We start from the raw sequence: 25768 nt of genomic DNA, 5'->3' as shown, positions 1-25768 counted from the left end.
ATTACCCACGCAGCATTCTTCAAGCGTTTGCAACAATATCTGTTTGCAATATGTGTATTTTACTGAAATAGTAATCCATTTAACAGTCAAAGCTCTGAGAACAGCAAAGCTTTAATTCGAAAATGTTATACCTGAGTCCAAATTATTAACAAAACAAATGAAGGATTTTATTTAAGGTATGATTATGTATTCACTTGAAGGTTTGAATGTCCACAGTTAACACATATTTACACATACTTAACTTAATGATAGTACATTATTATTTATAGATTTGTGGATTATTTGGTATTTCAAAAGCCTGTGAATATTCTCATTTGTCCAGGTATCTCAAAGGAATTTTAAAACGAAAGCAACTGGACTTGGTTATTTGTCTAGGAAGACGTTTCACTGGTCCATCGTAATTATATAGGTTTTTTATAGGTTTCCAGATTACCCATGCTATTGTGTAATCTGAAGAAGAAGAAGAAGAAGAAGAAGACGAAGAGGAATAATACAGTAATTTAGCCTAATTTAAAATACTGTTTGTTTACATTTTTAGAAAGCTAATACGTTTTGTAAACTCGCGAAATAAACGTTCAGATTTTGGTAATGTTTTTAAAAATTAACATTTGTGAATAATAGAAAATTTCCATTGTAATTGTTACAAAAATATGATTACGTTAGTAAGCACGTTACACACATGTTGCGTCACTAGCATGCGCCGAGAGGAGAGCCTGAAAAGGAGATTACCTGAGGAGTGTGGAGATGAGGTCAGCATCCAGCGTTTAAACGCTGGGCTTTTTTGTGAACATCTCAAGTGCAATCGGCATGCGTGGCTAAACTAGACACATTAATCCAGTCCCAGTGCAGCTGGCAGCTGCCAGACCCACATCACAGCCACAGACTGCAGGACACACACTGGTAAGAGGGATTAACGTTGCTAGCAAGCACCGCAGCAAGCTAACAAATGAAACCGTATCTGGTCTGAGCGGCTCCGGGGCCCGAGTCGACCACTAGCCGACCGCTGTAACCCAAAGTTAAAGCCAGAAACTATGCACTGAGAGGTGACTTCGTCTTCAGGTGGAGAAACCAGCACCGGCTCCGTGCTGCACGATTTCGCCTGTATTAGGTAAGTTTGTTTACTTTGTGACTCAGTTAGCTAAGCACGCATCGTTTCGCTTGTGCTCATGTGGCATTTAGTTTGGCTTTAGATGAAAATTTACATCACAGATTAGGTCTGCGAAGGCTGAATAAATGGATTTCATTTCATGTTAGCTGCCTTCTTTGATAAGGCTTTGATTTCAGAGCAGCACAGCAGTGGCATAGTTGCATTTTTCTATCAAAACAAAAGTCAAGACAGTTTTACACAGGATAGTTTGGTCTGTGTGTATCCTTCACTTGCATGCCTTCAAGTTTAGACAAACATTACGATACGGTTGTTTCTATTGGATTTATTCTGCCAAAAACTATGCATAAAAAAAACAACAGATATACTTAATAAAGTATAAGGATGGGGTATTTAATGCCTTAACTTGCCTAGGGCTGGAAACTTTTTATTGATGATGTATACGCTAAAGCCAATTTCACTGGTCTGTAGTTTTACAGCTGGGATACAGTTTTTTTGGTACCAGTTTATTTATATGGATTTTCTTGGAGAAGGAGTTGCTCTAATCCTAGTAGATCTAAACAAAATAAACATTTATAACATAAAAGACACAAAGTAGACCATAACATGACCTTGTACCAGGAAATACAACAGAACATGTGCATGCAGTAGGTGCTAAGACAAAACATTAAAATAAACCATGAAGAAGAACCCACTGAGGCATAAAAACCTAAACACTCAGCAAAGTTGGGGCCTCTGTTCACTTCAGGTGAAATCATTGTAAGTCACAAGTGTCAATAAAAGAGGAGAGGCTTAAAGAAAGGTACACATGGCTACACAAAGCATAACCCACTATCTGGAATGAGTTGACCCAGAGAGAAGACTAGCAGAGACAGTGGCTCATGGAAATACATATTGACAGTGTGAATATGTTTTTATATCAGAATACACAAGCAGATGGCAAAAGTAAAATAAGCTCATGGGTATTTTGGACATAAGAAATACCAACCCTCTATTGGAAATATAATTAAATTCTGCATTTTGTTCACATCGTATCACTGTAGCCAATTTTAACTGATCATTGATTTTGGTATCAACTTTCGCATTGCAGGGCTCAATCGGATGGAGGAGAAATTCACTGCAACCATCCAACCAGCTGCTCTAGAAAATTCAGCTACTATGCCTTCTACTGGACTGCTTTTGTAAATGCGGTAGGCATGGCTTCTCGCAAGGTAGACGAGCTACCCAGTGACACCAAGGACTTAGCTAAAGTCTCCGAACAGCTTTCCCGATGTGGCCCCGATGACATCACGGAAGAGCTTCAGTCGGATACGCTGAATGCCGCAGCGAAACCTCAAAAATCTGGCAAATTTAGGCGGACTGCCCTGACATTTTTTGGAGTTCGTAAAGGTATCTGCATTTTACCAAGTTTTTTTGGAGGAAGGAATAAAAATCAGAACAAGTGGTCATCTAAGAAAGGGATCACCAAGAGTAGAACGCACGATGGGCTGAGTAAGGTTGGTCATGATGACAGTCTGAGAGGTCGGTGCACCTCTGCTGCAGATTCTGAATACCACAGCCAGAGGGACTCTTCTGGAGAGCTCCACAGTAGCTGCCACAATGAATGTAGTCATCCCACTGCTGACCAGAAATCACTGACTCTCGGCCGGCAGAAAAAGGGTTTGAGGAGTCTTTTTCACAGTTTCAAGCATCACAGAAACCATAGAAATTTTGGATTGGATAAAACTGAGATGATTGCAATGTCCTCCCCCAACTGCAAGAAGAAGGTGCCTGTTGTCCAGGACAACACCAAGCAGTATGTCACAGAGTGCCTGGGATCTGAACCTGATGTGCCTGATTTTGCAGATGTTATATGTGATATTTCTGTTGGTCCTGAATGTAGTGATGCTGATGCAACGGCATTAGAGAAGAGTGTGGAGCAAAAAAGTCCAAAGTCTGAGCTTGATGATCAGATGTGTGATGATCAAACGGAGGAAATGAATCTGATGGCTGTAGTTTCCAGTGATTGTGAAGAGACTCCTAGAGTACACAGCGAGCCATGCCTCAAACTTCAGATGATGTCTGAACCTGTACTAAAGTCTGAAACACCCGCTGGCTCATCGGATCAGCTAAACATAATTTTTGGAGACGTTGCATCATTAAAGAGCTTTGATTCGCTCACAGGCTGTGGGGACATTATTGCAGATCAAGAAGATGACAGCATCACAGAGAGCACGGTTTCTGGAGAAAGGAGCAGGAATGGAGGAAAGAGGGCCTCTTGTTACCTTACTTATCAGGGTGGCGGAGAAGAAATGGCCTCACCTGAAAATCTGGATGAAGAGTGTCTTCAAGATTTCTGGGGAAATAATGCTTCAGAAGAAATCTGCTGTGCTTGCAACCAAGACCACACAGATATGACTGCCGAGCTGACAAGTTCTCACAATATGGATGCATTGAACAGTAACAGTGTACAGCAAGCCAGTGGCATGGACACTTCTTCAATTGCTGATGTGTTAACTCCCCAAAGCGAGCATCAAGAATCAGTTCCCAATAGTGACGAGGGTTACTATGATTCAACTACCCCGGGGCCAGATGAAGGTCAAGAAAAAACTGACAGACTAAGGACAGACAGATTACCCAGGGACAGTTACAGCGGTGATGCCCTCTACGAACTTTTTGCACCTGATGAGAGTCTCATCAGTCCACATTATGAAAATAAATCAAAACTGCCCATTTCAAAACAGTGCGAGTATTTAAGTGAGCCAGTTGGTGTGTCAGATTCCGCCTTTGTTCCAGAAATGAATCGATTACAAATAAGTGCTGAACTGTATAAAGTTCACGATTTTCTAGAGAACAACGAATCCCCAGAATTGCCACAAAATGTGTTTGTTCGGCAAGAAATCGGCTTGAATAAAAACTGCAATTTGAATGCAAAACCACAAGCATCAGGCAACAAGAATAATATAGAACCAGATGTGTTTGATGAAAAGGGAAATATGCTTGCTTCCACAGAAAAAAGAACAAAATCCATTAATGCTGACTGTGAGAAAAGACATAGCAGCGTTTCATTTGGCAGCACATCTGACCCAGATTTTGAAACTTTTTGTGAACCCAAAGAGCAGCATCTTGAGGAAAATAAGCCTGTGGCTTTACCATACAGAAATATCAATTCTCAGTCTCCAGATTGTAACAATGATTTGGATGATGGGCAAACTGTGTGTTTTTCTCAAGCACTCGTGGACTACACAAAACACTCGCAGATGCTGAGTAACTTGCACAACAGTGTGGATGATTTGGAGACAAACTCTGCCTTCACTCCAAATATGGAGGCCTTACCCACCATAGTCACATTTGATGTAGTGGATATGCATAATGAGGGTGAATACGACGAGCAGATTCACATGGAACTGGAGGAGGACATTTCGTCGCCCTATCAGGAATTTGAGGAAAGCTACCTACAAAAAGATGCATTCGCCGAATTTGACTATCAAATGTTAGACCTGTACGAACAGAATCTGATCAGTAATACATGGGCAATAGCTAGTCTCCCACGGCACCTAGGTCTTACAAGGGTCAGCCAGTCCATGCCTAATCCATTGTCTCTAGACAGGAGAAGTAGGTCTCTAGACACAGAGAGCCTTGAGTTGAAGATGTCTGACACATACAGAGAGGAAAGAGCTGCTATCGTTTCGAGTCCTCAAACTGAACAGGACTCTGAAAGAGACTCTTCACCATATTACAAAAAGAATGTACTCGTGTCTGCATCGGAGGTTAAAGACAGTAGCAGCATTATGGCCTTATCATGGCAAACAAGGTCAGAGATGGCTTTAAGCCTTCCCCTGACAGATGGGGGAATCACTGAAAAAGTACAGAGTGTTAGTCAAGCTCAAGTAAAACACAAGATATTTTCTACTTCATCCAGCAGTGATTTTTCTGACAGTAAAGCGCAACGTCTTTGCTCTGCTGTGTCAGACAGAGTGTCCTGTGATGTATCGTCTCAGAATGCAGAGCTTTACAATAGACAGTGTCACCTTCCTTTACAGTCAGATTCTTGTTTACCTCATAGCACCTTTGTTTATCCTGGAATGGTGGAGGAGGTATCGGATGATATTGATGATGATGTTTTTTGTAAAGCTGCCAATAATTTGCAGTCCTACAACCAGTGTGGTAAAAGCAGACCAGTGGCTAATAGAGAAGGAACAGCTCATACTGGGAGTCCTTTAAACGCAGGTGTGCTGAAAGATGAAATGGCCGTCCTCAGCGAAACAAGAACGCCCAGGGATGTGGCGTGCCCTGTAGCCTGCGACAAACGCCCCGAGACGACCTTTAATTGAAAGGCTCTTAATCATGCAGTTGGCTTTACAATCACATGTGTATGTGCCAATGAGTGCTTTTATGTCATACCCAGAGGAGTAACTGTTGTTTCATTTTTACTTGCACAACTGATTCCTTTGAGAAATAGCTGTACGCTGTGACGGACAGGACACGAATTCAAATTTGAAATGATTCTGAAAGGTGGAGTCTTTGCCATCATGTTGCATCATCTATGACACTGTCTTACTGGGAAGTCGAAAGGGATTTTCTGCATTTGCACAGTAACAGTTGCTTGTTTCTCACAGATCACATAACGTGTCAAGTCACTGAAAGTATTTAAGGGAGTAATTGTTTGATTTGCATTTGAATTGCTCACAGATTCATCTCATTAAGCTATTGAATATTACTAGAATGTGTTTACTCATATGTAGCCTCAGTATCCAGGTCTCAATAGTAATGCCACACTTAGATTATCATTAGCCTGGTTTCCATAGTTCAGCCAAATGGTGCTAGCCAAGTCTTGCTTACTTTGCCAGTTGCCTCTAAACACATGTATGCTTATGCTTTTAAGTGCCAGCTTATGTTTGTGTTTACTGCTTTTTCACAGCCTCTGTTTGCTCTGTTTGCTTTCTGTTGGCCTGTCATGATGCTCAAATTGGGTATTTCTAGCTGTTTTCTTGGGTTTACCTCATTTCAGGCCAGATTGGATTTAGGAAACAAAAAGATGATGAGTATCTCAGAGGGGAATATCTCAATTTCACATAGTGAACATGTCTCTTTCTACCTTCATGGGTTATACTTAAAATGAACTGAGCTGTCACTGTATTTGGCTTAATCTCAAAATCTTTTACAGGAAATGTACAGATGGACTAGCATTTCATTTACATAGCTTTGCAAGACAAGGCAACTTTATCTGTTTAACACATTTCACACACAGTTACTCTGTGTATGTGCTTTACATGAGACATATAGGAAGCAGCCAGAGTAAAATATCTATAAAATGGTAAAGGAAAACAAATCGAAGAAAAAAAGCTAATAGAGCGTAATTGTTTGTTTGATTGTTTCTGACAAACCAATTTGGCCTTACTGTAGCTGCTGTTTTTCCTTGGTCCATTTTCCAGCAGTATGACCACCTGTGAAGTGCAAAATTCTTATGATGCACTCCATTTTTGTGTTACTGTAAGCTTATGGAATGAAAAATCTGTTTTTGTTTTGGAGTTGAAACCATATGTTAAAAAAAGAAAAACTGGTATTTTCATCTTGTATCATTTTCTTGTGAATTTAATGTTTGATTGGTCAGAGGTTAAACTGTCAGATGATGTAGTTTTATATGGTGTAATATTGAACCAATGTCAAAACATGTATTTATATTATCAGCTATTTGTACACTGTAACATTGTATTTAGAATGGTTATTACAAATTGGCAAAATTAGTTTTGAGTTTTCTTTTTTAATTTTGGATTTTTCTTTTTTTTTTTTTTTTTTTTTTTTTTACTGTCTGAAAGTTACAAACGTGTTACACTACAGGATTCCTCTTGAAAGTCTGTTACAGTTTTGTCAGAGTGGAACACTGCCTTACACTAAAATAAACATGACAAGACATAGTTTCTTTCTGATTTCATTCTCTTTCACTTTCCTGTTCAGAGTCAGTGGGAGCTGAATTTTCTCCCAGCACCAATGGGGGCCAAAGGCAGGGAAACCTAGACAGATTAGTAGTCTGTTGTATATCTTACTCATAGGAAAACAAATTTACACTGGCACTTATGAGCGGTTTAGAGTTTCAAGTTCACAGGAACACCTGCAGAGAACATGTACATGAAAACCCCTATTCTGGTTCAGGACTGAAACTGACTTAGAGTCGAGCTCCTGAGATCCATGACTACACACAATTTGGAAATCTTGTGTATGTATGAACATTAGAAACATAATTTATTTTAAAAAAACCAAATCATAACTACTATGGTCCGCTAGACCGGACCTGTGATTAAAACTGAATGGGACTTACTCTTTGGAGTCTGGAGCAAGTCAGTCATGTAGGTTTAGCTGTTATGGTCTTAAATAAATTAGAATGTATATAACAATTTAAGTTCATAATAGTTATTCCTATTTTAGGCACCCTAGTAGGAATCTATGACAGGTCTGTTTTGGCTTGTTTGCAAGACTCAGTGTTCTGGTTAAATGTCCCTCATTTTCAGAGGGAAGCATTCACACAGGTATAGGTTACTGACAGTTCTCAAACTAGTGTTACAAGCCACAAAGACTCAATATCATGCTCTGATAAAATATGTGATCAAGTATGTTGAGGGTAGAAATGAAGTTTGCGGTGTTCTGACCCCGGTGTCTCTTTCGCAGCTTCAGTTACTTGTTTCCTTCGCGCTATCTGGCAACCCTGACCAAACTGCGACAGCGCCAATGGCAGCAAAACATAAGTGTTACAGGCGAGGAGGATGACAGCAACAAGGTGAGATGAGCAGCGTTTGAAGTGCACGACCGCAGTGATTTATGTGCAGATTATGTAGAGAATCATGTCGCGCTGCTGTGGTTTCACCTCCGTCTGTAATATTGAATCGTCGTTAACTTTGTCTCAAGTTACTGTAGTATTCCGGCAAAAATGTTAGCACACGCTCAACAGCTAAAGCTAACCAACGTTAGCAATCTGGCGTTTAAGTTAGCCTGTGGAGCCACGGAGTTGGCTATCATTTCTGTATGTTAGCTTACCTAGCGTTGCCAACGTTGGATAACACTGCTAACGTTATCCAACCGCTGTCCAGCCGTTGGCCATCAAAATGAGCCGAAGTAGGCCGGTTAGTTTATGTCGCTAAAATGTTGACTTTCCAGCTGGCTTAGTAACGTTACATTAGCTTGTTAGCGTGTGCTAACCGTAACTCGGGGCCTAAGGGTATCAAACCAGTTAAGTATAATCAAATTGATCCTCAAAGGTGACGTCGTGAGCAGTGGTAATGCTGTAACGCTACTCGATGTAGAGGATTGTAAGTATGAGATTTGTTGTACTGTCATATTGTTTAACCTTCCTCCATTTCATCCCTCTCAAATGATGCTAATGATTTCAAGCACTTCAGTTTTTTATATTGACGTGTCAACTGGTGAGCCGATGAGTGCAACAACATAGTTAATGCAACAGTTAAGGAGCCTTCCAGTAAGGTCACTGTCATTGCGATAAATACAGTCTTTGGATTTGGTTTCACATTCATTGAGTTTGCTGTAAAGACAAAACTGGCAGAACATGAGGACGGTTCAGCTCACACTTTACTTTTTGCTTACTGTTAATACCATCCTACCAAAGGGATAATATCCTCGGTTCTGATTTGAAATATTTTCTGACATGGTTAACCACGTACTTGGATAAGTCTGTAAAAGTTCAAACTCGACTGAAATATGCCCAAATGAGTGAGAATGGAAACTTAAAACTGATTAAGTAGAGGCTCACATCAATTGAGCAAAGTTGGTAAGAACTTGATGCAATGTTTATGACTAACAATATACTTTCAAAATGAGAAAAATAGGGAAGGGGGTGGGCATGACATGACTGAAGCAAGTTGTTGTGTGTGATCATATTCATGATATCTGTTCCCTGATTCGTGTATTGATTAATTCATACAAACACATAGAATAGATACATCTTTATTTTCTATATTTATAATGAGGTAATAATCCAGATTTTTTTGCAGGGAGGGGAGACTGGATGGTTTTTTTGAACCTCCACATTAAGACATGTGAATAGTAATCATCCATTTGCCTTAATGCTTACGTACTATAAACTCACATGGTTAAATTAGTCATTTTTAAAGAAAAACGAATGTTAAGACTTCCAAGTGATACTTTCCTTCTCCTTTCCTTTAAGCGTGACTTTTACAGTATGTTTCCATTGGAAATGATTAGTGACAGCTGTAATAGTTTTAGATCTCTACGCTGATGATGAAGCAATCACACACAAAATGTGTATTTTAAAGGGTTTGTGTTGAGCAACAGAGGACATTTGAATAGCTTTGTACCAAACAGACATCTGTCTTTCTTGTGTGTTAGTGTTAGCTTGACACACTGGAACAGATCATCTACCAATGTTATATAGAGGATTGTGGAGATGTCACTGCTACAGTGAATATAAAGTGAGATGGCAGCATAGTGCCATCATCTGATCAATGTACATAACAAAATAAGATCAGATTCTTTTTCTTGGTTCCATGTCCTGGATGACTGTTTACTGTGTCCTTCCATTGCTTATTGAATGGAGTAACTGAGTTATTTAAAGGTCTAAATAATCTTCACATCTTCGCAGTTGGTGGTTCAGAACACATTAACCAGGTGTTACAGGAGCCACTGTTCAAAGGCAGCTTTGTTTTGTAGTTTTGAAGTGATGAGTCTTTTTAAAAGTAAGCATAGTGGGAGTTTATGTCAGTGATCAGCCTTTCACCTTATTAGTAATGACTTTATTCTGTGTAAGGTAACAGAGTGCTGGTGGTGCTGATGTCACAGTAACATTACGTGACCTTCTGTTTTCCTGCTGGGTCATTTTCATACAGTGGTGGTCAGCCTTCAGAATCTCTAAATTTATCAGCCCTTGATTTCAAGATTCTCACTACCCAAGCAATGAATGTAACACTAACTGACCATAGTGCAGTTTATCTCTGTTCCATACTGCTGAATATTATGTAGGGTCACCAATGTAAAAGATGGCTTCAGGGACCCGCTTCACTTGTTGCTATGAAACAGAACTACATGAGGCTGTGCATGTGCAGAGATGGTCTGGAGGCCTTGCTGAGTCTAAGCCTGTGAATCTGGAGGTGGAAGGGAAAGGACTGGAAGAGCTCTGCTCCCTTAACCATGCATTGATGTGCTCATAAAATGTCTGAGACGGCAGTGGGTTCCGTGGGCTTTTGTCCTGTGTCTGTTGCTAATCCAAAAGTTCCACAATAGTACCTCAACATCCCTCCTTCTTGAGGTATTTGTTTTCAATGTTCAAACCTTAGTTTGTTGTCTTCCTTGTGATACTAGTTGTGATCAGTAGTGTGACAGGAAGTGCTGTAATGCTGTATGCCTACACAAAGCGCTGACATTAAAGGGACATTAAAGGGCCATAAATTGACCCTCAGAATATCTGTCAAACTTAAGGATCTCCCATAAATGTCAGTGGCTGTGGAGGGTGTTATGAGTGACATAGTGTTTGCTATTTCATTACATGAACCAACATTGAAAGTAGATATCTCAGACAAATACATTGGTCAACATTTGTTCCATACACACACCTAGGAATCCAGAGTGAGTTTGTTTTTTTTTTTTTCAATGGTCAGCACTGATAGATGTCTAAGTAATGTAATGTAATTTTTTATTGCAAAATATGCTGGCTCAAGAGTTTCAGTGTAGAGTTGTAGTGTAGCTGTAAGTGTTCTGCATTTACTGGCTGCCTGAAGAGAGATGATGAGCTGTGTTTGTGTTAGTCGTGACTGGTAAAAAGGAGTTAGCTGATGACAAGGCTGTGTTGCTAAGCAACGCACATCATGGGCTGCGCCTCTTGAAGCTTGAAGCTGGCTGTATTATACTCTCTGCAAGACTGGGGGAAAGTAGTCTAGTGTTTCTGTTCATGACTGCAATCCTTATTAACATTATTTTTAATACCAACATCCGTATGTTAAAAAATGTACACTTGGAGATGTTGTTGACAGTGTTGTAAGGTTTGTACCCCCCCCCCCCCCCCCCCCCCCCCCCCCAATCACACTCACTCACTCACTCACACACACCTTCTTGAAGTCTCACTCTGCTTTACCATAAAACAGCTTTGCTCTCTTAGGAATTCTGTTCAATTCAGATTGTCTGTCGGAGGGCTGGAGGCACAGGGATACACTGTTCAGCCCACACTTTGACTCAGGTTATATTAACTCATGCACTTACCCCAGTGTGTGTCTGGCCCATGCTTGAATTTTGTTTGTGAGCCAGTAAGCCTTTTGTGCTCATAAAGCTGAGGGTTGTTCTGTGGTAAAGGACATTACCACATTTTGTGCAGGAAGACGAGTTTTCATTTAATAAACAATAAGCTTGAGAGACAGGAAAGACAAGTGTAGACTTTGTTTTCTCTATAGCACCGGTGACACTGTTGTTTGTATTTGTTTATTGTGAATAAATACACCAACGAATATCCACAACAGAGAAAAGTACATTTAACTTTAATGAGATGGAAAGATCTGAAAAATAAGACTACCTCTAAGAAGTTAGTGAAATGGAGGAAATTGTCATTCGTTTCACCTTATTGAGAACTGTTGATGCTATTTCCACCTAACTTCAGTAAATATTAACATTTTCATTACCTGTTTTGTTGGTAGCTTTCTCACTGCATACAAACAACAACCAGGGGAAACATGTTTACAACTGCAACACTGCTGTATACGTGTTGTTATAGTTTGAGTTTGCGGTTAGTTACAGCTTACAGCTTCAATTACATCACTAGTTGCAAATATGTTTAGTTGGTGTGACTCAGATAAGGAGTGACAGTCATACAAAAAGTATAGCCTGCAGTCTTGGCAGACGTTGCAAAAATGCACACTGAATAAAAAATTAAGCCTTCACACATTCTGATCAACCCTTTTCCTGCATCGCTGTGGTTTTTTTTTTGGTAACTTGTTTATGTGGGCAGGTGACTAATATGTTCCATTTGTCTGAATTTCTGTCGCTTGCCCCAGAAAGCAGTGTTTCCCATAGGTAGAAAATTGAGTGGTCTACCACAAGAGGGGTGGGAAGGTGAGCGCATATAAAGATTACCAGACTCTCAAGTCAATTAACAATTGCACAGGAATGTATCATTCTAGTAGGCTCTAGTTTCTTGCTACACTTTGAACTTCTTTGCCAGGAGCCTTTTTTCCAAAAAAGTTTCTTTGGGTGGGCCAACAAAATAAATGTACGGGAACAGACAAATGATTCCTTTCAAAATTATTTTGTGGTTAAATAAAGGTTTAACACATTACTAACTGATACTTTCAACATGTTTTTTCTTCTTTCAGGAATAGTTTGATTTAGCCTGCTCACATAGGGGAAAGTGTGTTACTTTGGCCCTACACAAATTGCCTGTAGTGCTAAAGTCCAGCATTGAATATGATTCCCTGGTTGCGGTGGAGGTGAGGAAGCATGGGGTGGAAATCTGAGGTGTCAAGACAAACGTGATGACAGCATGGTCCATGGTGGAGAAGCTCAAAATGGAAAAACGCCCATGCAGGGAGGAGAACATTGATTCAACTGAGGCCCAGCATGCCACTGACGAGTCTGAGGATGGAAGCAGCTCAGAAAGTGAGTCGGAGGAGCAGCAATGCCAGAGGGTTCAGGTGAACAACAGCAGCTGTAAGAAGCGGGAGCCTTTGGCTGTCACAAAACCCCATCGACAGCTCTGTCGCTCTCCATGCCTTGACCGGCCTAGTTTTTCCCAGAGTAGCACTGTGCAAGATTTCCGTGAGGATGAGACCAGCTCGGGACCAGGGATCAAGCATGCCAGTGAGAGGGAGTACCAGAGTAAGATGGAATTCGCTTTGAAGTTGGGCTATTCAGGAGAGCAGGTGGAGACTGTGCTCAACAAGTTGGGGGCTGCTGCTTTAATCAACGATGTTCTTGCTGAGTTAGTGAGGCTTGGAAACAAAGTAGAGCCTGAAATTCAACCTTGCAGCAGTACGGCCACATTAATATCACGGTCCCCCTGTGTTAAAGAGACCGTTAGTCCAGAAGTGTCCGTGGAGGATGAATCTGTGGATACCTTTGATAACCTCAGGCCCATCGTCATTGATGGCTCAAATGTGGCAATGAGGTAAGACGCTACCAGACATACACTCCTGTTTAACTGGTCTGTGATTTATACAAAGTGTATTTGTGTTTTGAAACATTTTCCACTAATTGATTCCCATTTTGTGAAGTTTAAGTAGACCTTATACCACATTGTTTTGTTTTCTAGCCATGGAAACAAAGAAGTATTCTCTTGTCGTGGTATCCAACTTGCTGTTGAGTGGTTTCGGGAGAAAGGACACAAAGACATCACTGTGTTTGTCCCAGCTTGGAGGAAGGAACAGTCAAGACCTGACGCCCTCATCACAGGTAGTTAAGCTATATGTAATTATTGATAAGGTGTAGTTGATGATATTTGTATAAATATCTACTGTAGGACAGGCCTGGTGGCAGTCAGCCATGTTAGAAGAGAAATATGGTGTTTTTTTAATGTGATGGAAGAATGAATTTGTGATGTGGTCATGCTTGGCAAGAAGTGGGTGCACGCATTGACTGATAAAGTATGACAATTCACCCTATTGCATACAATTGCCATTTAAAATATATACCAATATAACATAGGTATTCATTGTGTTTGGCTGAATTATAATGAGCCATGAATGAGATATTGATCAAACTTAAAAGGTTTTTGAAACATCTCTTTCAGATCAAGAAATATTACGCAAGCTGGAAAAAGAGAAGATCCTGGTTTTCACCCCATCTCGGAGAGTTCAAGGCAGGAGGGTGGTGTGCTATGATGATCGCTTCATAGTGAAGCTGGCTTATGATTCTGATGGAATTATTGTGTCAAATGACAACTACAGGGACTTGCAAAATGAGAAGCCAGAGTGGAAGAAGTTCATAGAAGAGCGTCTCCTAATGTACTCATTTGTCAATGACAAGTAAGAGACCATCGTGCATTTTCCATTTACTACAATACAAACTTTGTTATATCAAAATTGATTAGTGGTATAAATGGCTATTTATTCAAACCTTTTAAAACCATTTTGTCTGTGACATAATCTATTTTGTAATTGTTAGAAAATTAAAAAATTGGGAAGACCAGTTATTGGTCGCATTTTGTGGCAGGGACTTTTCATGCTGGAATAATAGACTGGTTATTTAATAATGGCATATTTTGAATAGGTTTATGCCACCAGATGATCCACTGGGAAGACATGGTCCAAGCCTAGAAAATTTCCTTCGCAAGCGCCCTGTTGTTCCAGAGCACAAAAAACAACCCTGCCCCTATGGTAAGTTCCCCAGATGTCTTTTCAAAGCAATGTCTGAATAATGGTACATTTTTGTCAGTATGTTTGTCAGTTTGTCATTTTCTTGACTTTATCTACTCTTTCTTTAAACAAGGGAAAAAGTGCACATATGGACATAAGTGCAAGTACTATCATCCAGAGCGTGTGAACCAGCCGCAGCGGTCAGTGGCCGATGAACTACGAGCCTTTGCCAAATTGTCTGCAGTGAAGACAATGAGTGAGGGGGCTTTAGCTAAATGCAGTGCTGGTCCAGCAACTGCAAAGGGGGACAGCAACTCTGAGGCCAAACGTGTGGCACCTAAACGTCAATCTGACCCCAGTATTCGTTCAGTGGCCTGCGAACCTCCAGAGGCACTGTCCGTTGTTCGGAAGTCTGAGACAAATTCAGTGCCTTCCCTTGTGTCCGCTCTTAGTGTGCCCACCATGCAGCCTGCCAAGAGCCATGCAGCTGGGGCCTTGAACACACGATCAGCCAGCAGCCCAGTGCCAGGCTCTTTGCAGTTCGCACACAGTTCTCTGGAGCACATGTCTAGTGTACAGTATCCTCCTATTTTAGTTACTAATAGTCATGGCGCCTCTGTTACATACAGTGAACAGTTCCCGAAGTATGACTCAGTTAGCGACCATGGATATTATTCACTGCACAGTGATTTTTCAAACATGAGCATGAGCAGCATGCATAATGTCGATAGTTTCTGTAGCATGGAGCACGAGCATGGTGTGTATCAGAGAAATCCCAGCCACTGCCCTGAATCCTGCCTCAGCCATTCAAACAGTGACTCGTTTTCCTCTTACGGGGACCTGTACCCAAGCTCTGTGGACAGTAGCTTAGAGGAGAGCATGAAAGGGCAGCAGCAGTCTTCTGCACAGGGTAGAATGCAGTCTTTCTCCCATGGGTTTCGTCATGAAGCACTGACTAGGGTACAGAGTTACGGACCGGAGGAGCCCAAGCAGGGTCCCCGTAAGCAGTCTGGATCTCATCTAGCACCACATATCCAGCATGCTGCAGTGGGAGCCAGGTCCAGTTGCCCTGGAGACTATCCCCTAACTCAGAATGTCCTCCCACCTTTGTCCTCACAGCCCACACGGTCTCTTGGTATGACTCGTATGGACAGTATATCGGATTCAAGGCTATATGATAGTAACCCAATGAGACAGAGGCGACCTCCACTGTGCCGTGAGCAGCATGCAAGCTGGGACCCTCTGCCTTGTGGTAATGAGTCCTATGGATATCATTCATATCCACTAAGTAACAGCCTGATGCCCTGTTGCGAGCGGGTGATGGTCCGCAGCATGCCAGACAAAATGGAACAAATATGGAACTCACCATGGGAGACCCCATCTGCAGCTGAACACCAAGAGCGGTATGTCATCCCAGACCACCAGTATCAAACATATCGGAACCTTTGTAACATCTTTCCTGCTTACGTAGTGCACTCAGTAATGGAGAAGAACCCTCATCTGACAGATCCACAACAACTTGCCGCTGTTATTGTTACAAAACTGAGGTCATGCCACTGAGCAGTTAACCATATGAAACATTCAAAAGTGACGTGGTAAGGAAAGGAAGGAATTTGATTGCAAAGATAGGCACTTGTTAAGTGTTGCTGCATGTGCAACATCTGCCCTCAGGAGTTAATAATTTTTTAAATGTCTCTGATGGGAAATCTGGTGATCACATTTTACATCGCTAAGATGACAGACATAATCAGCATAGAGGAAGTTTGTCTAATAAGTTTAAGTTGAATTGTAAGATATTTCACATATGAAATCTACATTTTTATATGAAGTGTGGTGAAGTTGATATAAGGTGATACCTTATTGGAAATCTGATTCATAACACATTCATACAACCTGAGCAGGAGCTACATAGCAGCTTTCCACCATATCCGTAATCAATACACAGACTAGTCTGCTAACATTCAACAGGACTGTTAAATGTCCCTCAGATCAGTTGATTTTTAATTAATTACTTGTTATAGAATATACATTTGTTCAGTATTGTATAACTGAATAATGATGAAATAAATAATCAAATGAATAAACTGTGTTAAATATACTAATGTAGCTAGCTAGTGTAATACTGAACTTTGTCCTTTTGTGATTCAGTGTGAACTAAGTGTATCAGTAAACAGGTTAGCTACATGGCAGCATGGTCGAGATAGGAAGTAATAACTCAGCAACATCTCCCACATTTGCCTTATTAAATCTGACATAAAAGTATGTCAACATTTGTACACCATGTACTTTTTAGAAGATCTTGTTCAGGCCCTGTGAATGTGTTATGAAAGGAATCTAAAGTGTTTCTGGTGCAGTGGAACTATAAATAACCTAGCTTAGGTCTGCCTCTGCTGTAAATAATTCTTGTCTTTTTTGTGCATTTATTTTGAAGATAATTAAGAGGGAGGTAGGTACATACCTCACAGCATGAACTATGACATTTAATGGCCTTATATCTGAATGACCTCACGCTTTAGTCATTGTCTGATTGGTTTCAATGGAAGTCTTAGTCATTGAAGCCTCCTATACTTTCAAATGTAAAGCACTATCTCAGTATCTAAAGAGATATATTTTCTCAGCCTCACTTGACAAAGCTACTATTTTGGTAGATTTTGACAGTGCACAAAGCAAGCCAAAAAAGAGATTTGACTTGTATGCATGTGCACATATTTATGTACATATAATCACACAAAAGCCATTATTTCAAAGTCATTTATAAGCTGCTAAATAATGCCAAAAAAAGATAGAATTTATATAGTGTCAGTACATAATTTTTACATTTTGGTGCACAGGACTGATTGAATTGTAGTATAAACATGGTTCATAGGGTTGATTCGATTATAGTATTAACTAACATCTGTGATCATTTCCTATGGTGTACTGTATAGTTACCTTTCTGATTTTATTAGATGCCACATCCAGGATTTTCCTATTTATATATTTGTCAAAGTTGTTGTGCTGATTCTTTTCAATGTGAAAATATTCAAAGTATCTTTGTTTCAAACAGTAGCTCTAATTGACTCCTTCAGGTTGTCAGTGGAGCAGTTTGTTTTCATAAACAGGTTAATTTTGGTTCAAAGTCTACTTTTACATGCACTTAAGTAATCTGATGATTTCCAGCTTTTGTCACTGACCTGATTCCTGACGCACAAGTCAGATATGAGAAACCCACTTTCCTTTATCAGTTAGAGACATTAAGACCTTTATAGATTTCTGTAGGGCCATGAAAATTTGTACACTTTCTGGAATAGTGTTACTAGTGTCCATTGCATCTAGAATAATGAAATCCAAAATCCAGTTTATGTTGAACAGCCTCCAACTGGCAGACAATAAAACATGCTGTCCTATTAGAGAGCCCAACCTCTTACTTTACTATCAGTCTAAATGTCAATGTGTCAACATCCTATTACTAAACTTCTTATTTAAAGGACCAATGTGTAGGATTAAGGTGGAGCTATTGGCAGAAATGGAATATATTATCCATAATTATGTTTTCATTCGTGTATTATAATCTGAAACAATGAATCATTGTGTTTTCATTAGCATAGAATAAGTCTTTCATATCTACATAGGGAGCGGGTAGTCTTTCTACAGTAGCCCAGAACAGACAAACCAAACACTGGCTCTAGAGAAAGGGCCTTTCGCGATTTTACATTGTCTGAAGGCCACCAAAGGTCCTACGACACACTTAGGAAGTGGTGGTGGGGTGGGGTGGGGTGAGGGGGTGGGAGGGTGCGAGTTATTTATTTGGTTGCAGTCTGCAACCTCACCGCTAGATGCCACTGAATCCTACACACTGGTCCTTTAACGTATTAGATAAACAAAATAATCCAAACTGGGTTCAACATGTGGAGGAAAGACAGGACATAACTATTTTCTGATAAATGCATGCATTTAAAAAAATATATACAATTGCAGTTCATCTGAACAAGTTGTCAAATTTCATGCCTTTACCTGATTTCTGACAGTTACCTCGTTTCTTATGTGCATGTAAATGTAGTGAAACTTTGAGAATTCATTTCACCGGGCTGTGATGTGACTTAGATAGGGACAAGTTGTAGAAATTTTCTATTATAGATGGAAACAGTGTTTACCATCACAGGTTAAATGTTTGCACAAGGAATTCTGCAACAGACTGAATATTTGCCTGATGTTACATTTGTCAGATAAAATGATAAAAAATCAGTCTGTAACACTTAGGCTTGCGATTGATTAAATATTGGACTCATTTTGTGATATCTTGTAGAATATGACTCTTCAATAATTGTATAAAAAAAATGAAGTGAATGCTAGAAAGCATGTTGGAGATGAAATTTTGTTATTTTGTGGTGGTGTGGGTAAAGGGGACTGAATTGCTCAAATACAGACGTACAGTATGCATACATGCAACCAGTCTCCAAGGATTATGAAAGGGTTTGGCTGTGCCTTGCAGCACATTGCTCTCAGGATGCTTTCAGTTTTCTAATTTTCAGTCTTTTCCTGCCAAAAACAGTGATTACAGGCAAGACTCTGCTCAAGTAGTGATATATTTTGTGAAAATCCTACATGTAACATGTAGTACCTTAAAGTTAAAGTTTGTCATGTACAGTTAAAATGAGGAGATGGCATTGCAAAACTTTGTACTTGTCGTGTATATCCTTGTTATGCACCTTGAGATCTAGAAAGCTGGGCTAATAGGGTTGATTTATGTGATGCAGCTTCAATCAGATGATGTAATGTTGGTGTCCTTAAGGGTGCAAAGTTCCCATGTAGCCAAGAATGAACATGGGATTTAAAAAACTGTTTAAAGATCATTTGATTTGCTCACATTTTATAGTATGCCCACGGCCTGTCAGTTTTTAAGCCAGTGATCTTGATTGGACCCTTACATTTTAAAGATGAATGGGGGATTAAGGATGGTAATGTTGGATGCTAATCATGAAGTTTGGTATGGCCCCTAGGTCATCAGGTCAAACCTACCACTTATTCACAATAAATCTGAACTAATGGGACACATTACCATCAGTTCTGCTAAACACATTCATGCTCCCAAGAGGATTAACTCCCTTAATTTTAATGAACCATTGCCTTTTCTCTACTCCCACCCAAGTGGTGCATGAAACATTCAGCCTTGAACTGCAGAGAAGTTGTGACATGTAAAGACAATCCTAATAGCTAGATCGTGCTTTGAGCGCATTTAAAGGGAAATGCCACTTAATTTCAGGATTCAGTAATGGTAACCCCAAGCCTGCTATTGGATTGCATGACTGCGCATTACAAATTAACTGTATAGTATCAAATGAGTCTCCCCCATAATGTTCAATGTCAGATTTGTGTTAAAGACTCCATTGTAAGTCAATAACAAAAATAATAAGGGGACAGTTTATTGTGTTGGTGTTTTACTGATTTAATAAATAATTAAAAACACAGGGAAGTGATGTTGAGCTCAAACACCAAGTCCAGAAAGATTGGCTCCCATGCAGCATCAGATTATGTTTTCATGGCATCGCAGACCTGTAAGTTTATCCTTTGATTTAGGAAAGTGTTCAAGAAAAATCAGTGGGAATTTTTAAACTGAGTGGTATTACTCTTTAACAGGGCTAATTATGTGAGCCTGACTGTCTCATTGGTGGTGCTTCAAAAATATATATTTCTTTATAATGTTTAGGTACAACCGTGGTATATGAACAGACATAAAGGAAAAAAAACATTTGAATGTGTTTTGCCCAAATGAGTTTTGGGTTTTGCTGACTTTGTTTTTTCATGAAAAAAGACAAGGCCATTTGAGGCTGACTGTCTGTTCATGAGAAGGTGAAACAAACTGCCTAAATGTTTCTTCATGTGAAACAATCAGATTGCAAGGCTGCTGTCAAGGTTGTTTCTGGCATTTGGCTAAAGGTTTGCGTGCCGTTCTTTCCCTTGAGATAGGTGAATTGTCATAGATTAGAAAAAAATATTCTCAGTGCACAAATCACAGAGTATGCCGTCATTGATTAAACTAAAAATGTCAGCTTTGTTGCTGATGGAGAGACCAAATTAAGTAATATGGTTCTCTAGTGATAAGTGAGCTCCCTCTTAAACCTGAACACTGGAACAGTCAATTGCCCTGATGAACTCAGTACATTTTTCTTAGGTGTGTTAAGGAATTAATAACACTTATACAGTTCACATCACAAATCAAACCGAAAATTGAATTTTTTGTTCACTGATAGCAAATTAAATTTTTGCTATCAACAGGTAAATCAGTGGTTATATTGAGTGATGTTCACAGACATCTGTGCCAGATAATAAATCAATTAATACATATGATTCCTTGGCTGTGATTTACAGTAACTGAAAATAATGTCAAATCAATTTAAATTTGGATCAATCTTGTTATATCGTCCGTAAAACCCAATTAGTTTTTGGTTTCATAAAAATGTGTATACGTTTAATTTTAACTGCTCATTCTGCTCACAAACTTGTGATTACTATTTCTGGCACTGTGCCACCCTGCTTGCACTTCCCTGTCATTAGATAAAACACACTCATGGACAACGTGGGCTTAACGAGTATTAGAGCAAATTCATTCCAAGCCCTGTGGCCGTTAAATGTGTGCCCATAATGCTGAAATGGCATTGATGGTTGCTGCTAATCCCCAACGACTGTTTTCAAAAATTCCATCTGGCCATTCTGGACATTTTCCCTAATGAAAAAGAGTGTGGAAATATAGGACATGTTCATTTCAAATAGTTCAATTTTAACAACACTACGTAACACTACCTCTAGAAAGACGCGCTGTTTTCACTGGGCCATAGATTGTTTCCAAGCTAAAAGTAAAAGCCTCATTATCACTGCAAAAGACTCTCAATGCACCAATCCAGTATTTTACTGCTTTGCCAAAAGGTTACAGAACGGTGGTTCATTGTCCCCACCCTCCCTTTGTAAGTGCCGCAAACAACTAAGCCACAAATGTCTAGAATTGACTTTTGCTTGTTGATACAAATTGTATCTATACCTTGAATGTAACAAAATATGAAATGTATAATATGAAAATAGTTTTATTTAAATAAAGGGGAAAACAATCAATGCCATAATGTTTGTGACACTGTGTGTCACTGGGAGTAGCCCATTGGTATGTACTAATTCTTACTGGGTACAGTAGTTAATTTACAGGGACATTTACGTGCTACCTAAAAGTGCACAGATACCCTGTGTATAGCAGTAAGCATCATGTCCTCTCTGTACATAGTCACACATGTGTGTGTATATATAGAACGCGATCTGTAAATGTAACAGTTACTTCAGTTGTTCAAATACTTAGACAATTTCTGTGTTGTAAACTGTGCACCTTGGTTAAGTGCATCTATTTCCTCTAAGCTGACATGTCTGCTTTATGCTATTTTAATGGGAATTTCAATATTTTTGAATATATTTTGCCTAATAAAACATGCCAAAGTTATTCTAGGGTGGCTTTGTCAAATGTAATTTCTTATGTTTCAACACATGGGTTGTCATGCAATGAATTCTATATTTCAGAGGACAAAGGATTTCTTTTCCATGCACTGTAAACTAAGAGTAACTTAACACTAAATGCAAATCTGAGTCCAGTCTGACAGTTCAAAAAGGTTACATGAACAATATAGAAATTACACTCTGCCAGTGGCTGATCTTTGGGTGCCAGATGATGTCACCACATGCCCTCCAGATGAGCAACAAGAAAGCAGATGACAGTATCAGTAGCACCCTGATGCTGAATGGTAAATCCAGTGTCAGTTTCTACTCAGATTTGTCTTTGATGTTTAATGCTCTTTCAAGGCACAGATCCTTTTAAAACTGGGATTTATTGAAGTGTTTGGCAGTTGATTTAATGACTAACCCTGTATGATGACAAAGCATTGGTGTGTTAAATTGTGAATTATTTTACTATTGAATTATTCACCAATTGTAATTTAATAATTTTTGGTATCTGAGGCCAGTTTGCATTAGACTAGTGCTATTTTCAAGATGTTAAGACTGATATTGTCAATTTAATGTTACGGTCAGAATCGGTTGTTAATGGCTAAGATCAAGACCAAAGTGATTTTTGATGTGCACACTTTGCGTACCTGTTACAATACTTGGTTCAGACACACATACACAAACAATTATGGTCAGATAATTGTGAGCCACTTGAAGTCTTGCATCTTGTGCTACTATATAATTTAAATATTGAATTGTTGGTGTACAAAATGCTACAACAAGAGGCGCACATATTTGAACACTGACTGTACTGTACATATATACAGTGTAATACTCAGGTTAAACCACAAACATTTTAAATCCCATACTTGGTTGTTTTCTAATATTGAGAAATGCAGTGGTCACCTTTTTGAAGTATTGTAGGTCTCCTGTTTGAGTAGACCATTGTGTCTGCAATGTAAAAAGGGAAATATAAAGCAAGTTTTTTTGTGTTGTGATGATCTGCAGTATTGTAATCCACACTGACTGGATAGCATTGCTTTTATAGACCAAAATATACAAAAATAGACTATTTGGGTCTGTGGGCTCAAACGAAATGTAAGTCTTAATGACAAAATGTGTTTCTCTCCATAAATAAAGCAAAATTCTGTTCAAACTGTGTGTTATCTTTTTTGATGAGACAAGAAACAAAACCGGACATGTTTACAGAAACAACTATGTTGAAAGTTTTATGTGGCAACCTCAGTCATTTATGTAAACAAAGTGGCCTATTACACTTTGGAAATAGTTCTGTCTGAAGTGAAGAAAGGTAAGAAAATGCTATGTAATATTTATAGCTGTCATTCTCTAGCAGTGTATAATAGCTCCAGCAGTCAGCCACACCTATTCAATAACTATTACACATCTTGAGTAAGTTACCCTGTAATAGAAAAAGTTAGATGACTCCAAATTTGATCTCAGTCACACTGACATATAACATCATGCCTTCTCTGAGATGGCTGAATAGATGGCTAAAACTGTTGTTCATTGAAAAGTCTCCAGTGTTTGTTAGAGGAAGGTAAATTAATTGAGAGCAATGTAGCTAAAGTACATAATATGTTACTTAATACTTTGAAATGATCATGTAAAACATTTGAATCCATCCTGAAATCTATAAAACTTGTATGGCTCTTGAGAAGTTATTTTATCTAATATCTTCAGCTTCACTTTGTAAGTACAGCAGCTGTAGTTGTGCAACAGGTTACAGTTTCACATCACATGCACACTATCTGCTGGTTAAATGGTGCAATAGCTCATAGCATGTGTCACTAAGACACACTTTAACAGACTTACATGATTTTACATGAACTGAACAGACACTAAAACTGCCTGTTAAACTATTGCAAAGAAATTAAAACATTCCTCCAATAAATAATAATAAAACATATGGAGACATGTAGGACTCATGTAGGAAGTTACAGTTTTCTCATGTTGACTTGTACAGCATCATAAGAAGACAGCTGTATGTGATCATGTCTGTTAGCACTACCTGAAATGTTACCACATTAAAGAGTTGAAACAGCTTTCAAAAAGAGACAAAACTCAAATTCCTTAGTATCAATATGTAAGTGGAGTGTCTTTAGATAACTATGAAACTGAAAGTTTAGATATTAAGTTTCACTCTTACTCAGTGTACTGCAACAAATAATATAAAACATGAAACCTGAAATATTGTTTTAAACAGCACAGAGACGTCATATAAATATCCACAAAAAATGTGATAAGTGGATAAATACATTTTGACTTGAGTTAATTCAGCTGCTGTGAGAAGTGGTAGAAGCGTAAGACTGTGGGAGGTCATCCTGACCTGGGAGTGTAGGGATGAGTCAGCATACGACGCAGTGACATCTCTGTGCTGTGCTCTCTCTGGGAGTAGTAAGGCACCAGTCAGAGTCAAGGAACTCCTTCATGTAGTCATTAGGGGCCCAAGCCTGCAGCGGGCTGGGGGACGCATGTGCAAGGCAATGCATCTCCCAGTGCCAGCGGTGCTGGGAGCCCTATTGTAATTGTACAGATTTTTATTCTCCTCTATTATTTTTATTTTTCCACCACTAAAACAGGTTGCACAGCCTAAACTGGGCGCTATAATCATGGTAAACACCTTTTGGCCCGTAACTCCCAAACCATATGTCGCACATTTAAAAACCTCAGATCTGCATGTTCCCTGACTTGAGCTGACTCTCATGAGCTAGGCCACGCCCATTTCCGCCTACAAAGTTTTTTGCAAAATCATGAAATATACTCCTCCTACAGTTTAAGCCTGATCTGCCTGAAAATTTGCACATCTTCACACATGCCTGTTATCAGAACAATTTTTGCACAATAAAAAAATTCCCAAAATATGAGCAAAAACAAATTTTAAACAACCTAAAAAACACATCTTGTTCCAAATCTTTTTCAAAGAAAATGCTCTCAACATGAAATTTCATATACTCCTTTGGAAGGTCATTCACAGTCTCTCTTCCAAATTTAGAACAAATCGGACAATAGGGTGCGGCAAAAATGGTGAAAGTTTACGTCATAACAGTTGCTCGCATTTGTACAAAAATTGGTATGCATGATGTAGGGTGGTTCCTGAGTGCACGCAAAAAGTTTGGTGATGATTGGTCAAAGTGGGCGGGACCTATTCCAACAATTCTAATTCATACCACAATTAGTCTTTACCAGTTACAATACACTTCCCATTACAGTGACAACTGCAGCTCTGGCGCTGGCGTGCCTCCCGATGCTTGCCTCATGGGGGCTGGCATGTAACCACAGGCTGTATATAAAAACGCAAAAACCCAGACACAAAAAAACGACACACACCCACCAGTAAGGGGGGCTATAATCAAGGTAAATATGTTTTGGCCTGTAACCCCCAAACCGTATGTCGCACATTCAAATACCTTATATTGTTGTGTTGCCTGAATTGAGCTGAATCGCATGAGCTAGGCCATGCCCATTTCAGCCTGACAACTGTTTTGCAAAATCACGAAATATGTAAAACATACTTTTTCGAACTCCTCCTACCGATCTGCTTGAAACTTGGCACGTATAATCTTCAGACCCACCTTATCTGAAGTTATCAAAATAATTTTGTTATTTCAACAATTCCACACGTTCTTAACAAACTAAATTTTATTGCTACCTATCAAAATACATATTGTTACATATCATCCCTAAACAAAGTCCTATTAGCACCAAATTAAAAACATGGGACTGTAAGGAAATTGACCTAATTTGGTGAACCTTGGCCACTAGGGGGCGCTACAAATGTGGAACTTTATATCTCATAAATGGCTGCACTGATTTCTACAAAATTTTGGTGGGGACGTTCCAAGACCATTCCTGAGGCCAAACTGTTTCATTCACTAGAAATATTAATCTGACAGCCATGAAATTC

The 25768-nt window shown here is 39.3% G+C and overlaps 2 protein-coding genes across 3 annotated transcripts; both read left to right on the top strand.

Annotated features, from left to right (window-relative positions):
* Positions 1-30: 30 nt before the first annotated feature.
* On the top strand, positions 31-7002 carry LOC139607901 (APC membrane recruitment protein 1-like). Its single transcript, XM_071461226.1, has 2 exons — positions 31-1108; positions 2196-7002. Exon 2 carries the CDS (start codon positions 2302-2304, stop codon positions 5416-5418), a length of 3117 nt encoding a protein of 1038 aa, XP_071317327.1. The 5' UTR covers positions 31-1108; positions 2196-2301; the 3' UTR covers positions 5419-7002.
* Positions 7003-7152: 150 nt separating this feature from the next.
* zc3h12b (zinc finger CCCH-type containing 12B) lies at positions 7153-25646 on the top strand. Of its 2 annotated transcripts, none has more exons than XM_071461227.1 (6): positions 7153-7859; positions 12409-13199; positions 13344-13483; positions 13821-14055; positions 14300-14406; positions 14519-25646. In XM_071461227.1, exons 2-6 carry the CDS (start codon positions 12568-12570, stop codon positions 15943-15945), a joined length of 2541 nt encoding a protein of 846 aa, XP_071317328.1. In that variant the 5' UTR covers positions 7153-7859; positions 12409-12567; the 3' UTR covers positions 15946-25646. The 2 variants fall into 2 exon arrangements, with proteins under 2 accessions (XP_071317328.1, XP_071317331.1); XM_071461230.1 differs by lacking the exon at positions 7153-7859 and adding an exon at positions 7866-8388.
* Positions 25647-25768: the final 122 nt, after the last annotated feature.

This window comes from Trachinotus anak, unplaced genomic scaffold (genome assembly GCF_046630095.1).
Source record: "Trachinotus anak isolate AG129_WGS33_773 ecotype Australia unplaced genomic scaffold, CSIRO_AGI_Tana_v1 ptg000024l, whole genome shotgun sequence".
Taxonomy (NCBI): Eukaryota; Metazoa; Chordata; class Actinopteri; order Carangiformes; family Carangidae; genus Trachinotus; species Trachinotus anak.
This window is presented reverse-complemented; position numbering and strand designations above follow the sequence as displayed.

Coding starts and splice junctions, on each gene's coding strand:
- LOC139607901 (XM_071461226.1), top strand. CDS start 2,302: ATGGCTTCTCGCAAGGTAGACGAGCTACCCAGTGACACCAAGGACTTA.
- zc3h12b (XM_071461227.1), top strand. CDS start 12,568: ATGACAGCATGGTCCATGGTGGAGAAGCTCAAAATGGAAAAACGCCCA. Junction 13,484..13,820: donor ACCTGACGCCCTCATCACAG/GTAGTTAAGCTA, acceptor CATCTCTTTCAG/ATCAAGAAATATTACGCAAG. Junction 14,407..14,518: donor AAAACAACCCTGCCCCTATG/GTAAGTTCCCCA, acceptor TCTTTAAACAAG/GGAAAAAGTGCACATATGGA.